Source organism: Equus asinus, chromosome 1 (genome assembly GCF_041296235.1).
Source record: "Equus asinus isolate D_3611 breed Donkey chromosome 1, EquAss-T2T_v2, whole genome shotgun sequence".
Lineage (NCBI taxonomy): Eukaryota > Metazoa > Chordata > Mammalia > Perissodactyla > Equidae > Equus > Equus asinus.
Window position 1 is genome coordinate 145,273,820 of NC_091790.1, and position 5,645 is coordinate 145,279,464.

A 5,645-nucleotide genomic window follows, 5' to 3' on the forward strand; every position below is an offset into this window, starting at 1 on the left:
TTGTGCCTACTGTCCATGAGGTGTTCAGTAAATATTTGCTGCATTGAGAGTCAGAATTATCCAATAGAAAGTTATCATGCATTTAATGACTAGTAGACTTTAAGTTCTAGACCACCACTAATTTTCCTTGGGTCATTAGAAACAGCCATTTAATCTTCCAGTGTATTTCCTCATCTGTAAAACCAAGTTATTTCTATTTGTCGCCGCCTCACGGGGATGTTGCTAAGCTCACGTGGGAGAGGGAGCACTTCTTTGCTTTGCAAAACGAAGATGCACTGAGATACCAGTCCGGCCCAGGCAACTGAAGGCAACCACTGAGGCGCAACCACGTCATCCCGTTATATAAGGGGCCCGCCCGTCGGATGTCCTCTGAAATCCCTGACCCTACGTCACCCGCCACCGCCCAGAGGACGCCCTGAGTGGCGTGAGGATAGACGGTGCAGGGTGGGACCTGCCCGAGGCCAGCCGCCGGCTGCAGAAAACGCCCGAGACGGCAACGGCTCCCGGGGCCGAGGCCGGAAGCCCCGCCTGAGCTCGCCAACCGCCAGCCAGCGCCGGGCCGGCTCGAACGTGACCTTGTTTTGCCGTTGCTAGGCGACGCGGCTCCCGCACGCCCCCCACTGGCCAGCGCCCGCGGGAGCGAAGGGAGGGGCGGGGCCGCGGCAGGCAGGGGAGCGGTCGGCCGCGCACCGTTAGGGCAGACTGGCGCGCGGCGCCCACCCGGCGCCCCTGGAAGCTGCGTCTCGGCTCCTGCCGGCGCCCACGCCTCGCTGTGCCCTCCGGCAGGGAGTAGCGCGCTCGCGAGGGCCGTGAGCGACGCGGGGTCAGAACGAGGGAAGGACGGCTAGTCAGGTGAGCCGCAGCGGGCGGGCAGCTGGCATGGCCACGCCCTGCCGGGGAGACCGGCCGGCCGGCTGCGGAGGGGCGAGGCGGAGGCATAGTGCAGCGGAGACGGCGCGCCTGCCTTGGCGGGGGCCGCAGGTCGCATCGTCCACGCACGGAGGCCGGCGGACCAAGGGTTAAGGCGCCGGCAGTGACCGCGGGCCCCGGATGTGGGAGCCGCCGGCCGGCGTCCGCGGGCTGCGCTGCAGGTGCGCCGGCGCGGGCGGAGAGAGCGGGCCGGCAGCCACCTGACCGACCGGCCGGCCGAGACTCCCCGGCCCTGCAGGGGCCGCTCGGCTCCCTCCGCCGGAGCCTGGTTTTCCAACTTGAGGGCAACAGGTGGTGCCTGTGGACCAAGGGAGAGCCCAGCTCGGCCTCGCTGGGAGCGGCGGTTACTCTCGCCAATTAGGGCGCAGGGGCGGGGCAGCAGGGACGCGCTGATGCGGGTGACCAATGGGATTTGGCCTCAGGGGTGGGCCGTGAGGGGTGGGCGTGGCCAGAGTCTGAAGCCGCGCTATCTAGTGCCCCAGCTGCCAGAGCTGCGTGGAGAGCTAAGCTGGGCGGCCGTGGGGCGCTTCCCCGTCGCGTAGAACCGCCTCCCAATGCTTTCTCCTTTGGACCCAGACTCCAATTCGGGAGGTGAGAGCATTGTCGGGTTTTTTTGCGGGGGAAGGGGTGGAGCAGGGAGGATAATAGTGACCTTGAGTAGTAGTCTGCTGTTAAGCATGTGGTATTAGATCCCCAAGATAGGATTATGTGTTACGAGTTTTCTGCCAGAAAAGATACGTGTGTGGTTACTGCGAGTTGGACCAGATACTGGTGACTCGGTTGTGTCCGGAATGAAGTCTTCGAGGTTTGGGGACCCAGGGGAGTAGAGAAAAGTACGTATCACTGCAATTTCAGTGAATGTTAAAGAATTTCAATCACAATGAGTATTCTGTTGTTTTGCCTCGGATTGTGTACGTTTCATATCGCGTTTGGTTTGTTTACTAAAGCAAGTTTTATTTATCAAGTTCCTTGTGTTGCTTATTTTAGCAGAAAGAGAGAAAAACCGTTGTAGTACATTATTTCACAGGAATAACTTATTCATTTTCCTTCTCAGCAGTCTTGTAGCTGGATCCCCTAGGAAGAGAAGTTCTAAAGCAATAAGAAGAAAGCATTTCAATTTGGAACATTTATTTGCAGCTGGCAATGGGGAATGGGCTGTCAGACCAGACTTCTATCCTGTCCAGCCTGCCTTCGTTTCAGTCCTTCCACATTGTTATTCTGGGTTTGGACTGTGCTGGAAAGACAACTGTATTATACAGGCTGCGGTTCAATGAATTTGTAAATACTGTACCTACCAAGGGATTTAACACTGAAAAAATTAAGGTAACCTTGGGAAATTCTAAAACAGTCACTTTCCACTTCTGGGATGTAGGTGGTCAGGAGAAATTGAGGCCACTGTGGAAGTCATATACCAGATGCACAGATGGCATTGTGTTTGTTGTGGACTCTGTTGATGTTGAAAGGATGGAAGAAGCCAAAACTGAACTTCACAAAATAACTAGGATATCAGAAAATCAAGGAGTCCCTGTACTTATAGTTGCTAACAAACAAGACCTGAGGAACTCATTGTCTCTCTCAGAAATTGAGAAATTGTTAGCAATGAGTGAACTGAGCTCATTGACTCCCTGGCACTTGCAGCCCACCTGTGCAATCATAGGAGATGGACTGAAGGAAGGACTTGAGAAACTACATGATATGATCATTAAAAGAAGAAAAATGTTGCGGCAACAGAAAAAGAAGAGATGAATGGCGATGCCTTTATATCTGTGTGGAGTAGCTTTTCTCTGGTCTGATTTTGACAAATGGAAGCGTGTCTACAGTCTGGTTTGCCTGCCTGCCCTCCTGGATGCTGTTTAAGCTGTGTTTTGTTGAACAATCAGATGCCCAACTCTGTTGCCTTGTGGAAGATGAGTAAATGCATTCCTTCTTAAAATGGTCTCTTCTCCCTACCCCACAAATCTTGGTACTACCATTTTGGGAAGCCAAGCAGGGATAGTGTTGGCCAGAAAACTGTTGTGGAAATTTGACCTGAAGTTAGTGAAATAAAACTTTGAAGAGTGTCTGCCTAGTGTTTTGTGCTTATATCTTTTGGGGGGAAGCCTTTGCAAGGAGATTGCGTACAAAACTTTGTATGTTAAGATAAAATGCTAATAAATGGAAATGTTAAGGTAGATTATATATATATATATATATATATACACACACAGTTGTATTGATCACATTGGTCCAACCAGTAAGGGACAAGGAACGTGTTTGGTCTTTTAAGTTTTGGCCAAATGAATTTTGACATTTTTTGGATTCAAGTAATGTAATGCTGTACCTTAATCCTAGACAATGTTTAAGTTGATATAACTTAAAATAATAAAAATAAGGTATTTGGGACACATTCAAATGCATGGATTAGTTTTCCCGATAAAGCATGTTTTGGTGTGTTAATCTTTTACTTTTTAGAAATAGCTATGCATCTTTCTACACGGTCAGGTTTAAAACACCTTTTTTGGGATTTAGGGCTGTTGTAGAAATAGTTGTTGTCAAAAGCACTCTCTCTTGAAGAACCTGAGATTTACTTAACTCTTTTATATAGTAAATTTAGGCATGTAGACTAATCATAAATGCATATGCTTGGGGATATGTATGGATTTATGAAGAAAGCAATTGATGACTTCAGTCAAGAGGACGTAATTACCATACATGGTCTCTAAAGGATTCCAGTTGTAAAATATTTGTTTTGTTTATATTTGCTGGCTGAACACAGAAGTAGTATTTCATATATTTTTGTAGTGTTTTGAGAGGAGCAAAAGCTTTATAAACAACACAATGCACTGTGGAGTGAAAATGTAAGAGCTATTCTATATGTTCTCTGAGCTTTAATTTCTTGTTTACAAACGGAACAGTGTTACACAGGCCATCCAGTCCTGATGATAAGGTAGGAAGAAATGATACAGTACTTCAGATAAGAATTACGATTATAGAAAATGAAGGAGAAAGTAGCAAAGCTATGTTTTGTGAAAGTTCATTGATGCTGTTTACAATGGAATCCAAAAAACCGTTGAGATTAAAAGGAGGAAAAACCTTTACCCAATTCTCATCTATAAGAAAAGACTTCTTTCCAGTGATCATGTCTTAGCAAATCAACATAATTTCTGTGTGTAAAGCCAGCACCTGTTTGTTCTGACTATACCAAGAGAAATGCACTTTGCTAGCAGAGATTTGCTTTGGTTTGGGGTTTTTTTTTAGTGGCACAATTGAGTTTTTGGAAACTTGATTCTTGTTACACACAAAATAAAGTAGCTTCCTGTGGAGCTTTCATATGTTAAATGTACCTGCACTAGTGATAGTCACTTAGAATGTTTATATTTATAGAAATGTGGATAATAACTGCCAATAAACTACTTGAGCCACTAGGAGAACAGTGTTTGACTTTGAGTTTTAATGTATTTCTACTTTGGCTGAAGCTTTTAATTTGGTGTGTGCAAACAACTTTGGCAGCTGGTTACATACGTGGTCCTCTAGTAGTTTGGTTCTGCTCAAGTATGACAGAGGCACCGAAGGCTGTTTTCTGGAAGAACCCTTTTTTTACCCCTCCCTATATGAAATCACGGTGTATATACTCCAAACGTCACTAGATTGGTGATGGATTAATAAAGCTCACTGACAAAAATCTGTGAATCAATTTAGATTTTCAGCCTTCCTGTACTTTTTACATACTTGCTGGATAAAATAGTACTGTTTTTAACTAACTTTTTTTAACTTTAAGTTTGTGCGTTGACTCTTCTTTTGTAGCCTAGGAATTTGGTAAGCAAATCCATGTTACCTAGGTGTTGCGTACTTAGTAAACAGCAACAAAAAAGAGAAAATAGTGTCAACACTGTAAAAGCTTTTATTTATAAAACAGATTTTCAACTACAAAACTTGTCTTAAGATTTACCAGTTTGCTAAGTTCAAGTTCCCCCACTGCCTATTCGAGCCATTCAGAGATAGTAGGATAATGACTCTCAAAGTGAACCCTGAAGAGTTTAGGCAATGCTTTTATATCTGATTTTTTATTAAAGTACACCTTTTCTAAAGTATATTTCTAAAATATTTTCTTATATTTGATGTTATTTTAATACCAAATACTAAGCAAAGACTGGACAACTCTAAATTCAGACTATTATCAAAGAACAAAGATTACAAAGATAAAGTTTTGATATTTAAAGAGATGTAAAAGTTAAATGTCCAGAGTTATTCTAGATGGATTATAAACATTTAGGAAAAAAGTTATATAAGTAGCCAGAGTAAGTTCATTAAGAATTAACCATGGGAAAAGGAATAGATCGTTGGAAGCCAAAAAGTGAAGTTATTAGTATAAATATATATACGTAGAGAGAGGCTTACTGGTCTGTTGAAGAATGATGGTTTCTGAACAGAGGGAAAGGCGTGGACTCAGACTGTTATTGTTTGGACAAGGCATTTGACACTTAAAGAGTGTTTCATTAATTATTTGTGTTGACCTGGAAGGAGGTCTGTGGTAGCATGTGTCAGGGTTCTTTTTAATACAGCAATTTCATCAGTAACATAAACACAGTGGTTTTATCAGCAATGACAAAGACACGAAAAAAGTTTCTTTACACTTTTGATGATGAAACACTCAACATTTAGCTAATACAAGTTGAAATCTTGAGTATACTGTCATTTGAGGTTGAAATTTTACATTTAAGGTTTAAATTTAGCAG

The 5,645-nt window shown here is 44.4% G+C and overlaps 1 protein-coding gene across 4 annotated transcripts; it reads left to right on the forward strand.

Moving 5' to 3' along the window:
- The first annotated feature begins 710 nt into the window (after positions 1 to 710).
- On the forward strand, positions 711 to 2,992 carry ARL4A (ARF like GTPase 4A). Of its 4 annotated transcripts, none has more exons than XM_014863072.3 (2): positions 711 to 852; positions 1,988 to 2,992. In XM_014863072.3, exon 2 carries the CDS (start codon positions 2,074 to 2,076, stop codon positions 2,674 to 2,676), a length of 603 nt encoding a protein of 200 aa, XP_014718558.1. In that variant the 5' UTR covers positions 711 to 852; positions 1,988 to 2,073; the 3' UTR covers positions 2,677 to 2,992. The 4 variants fall into 4 exon arrangements, with proteins under 4 accessions (XP_014718558.1, XP_014718557.1, XP_014718554.1 ...); XM_014863071.3 differs by having other exon boundaries at positions 714 to 852; positions 1,985 to 2,992; XM_014863068.3 differs by lacking the exon at positions 711 to 852 and adding an exon at positions 1,381 to 1,521 and having other exon boundaries at positions 1,985 to 2,992.
- Positions 2,993 to 5,645: the final 2,653 nt, after the last annotated feature.

Excerpts from the sequence above, each read along its gene's own strand:
- ARL4A (XM_014863072.3), top strand. The coding sequence starts at position 2,074 with ATGGGGAATGGGCTGTCAGACCAGACTTCTATCCTGTCCAGCCTGCCT.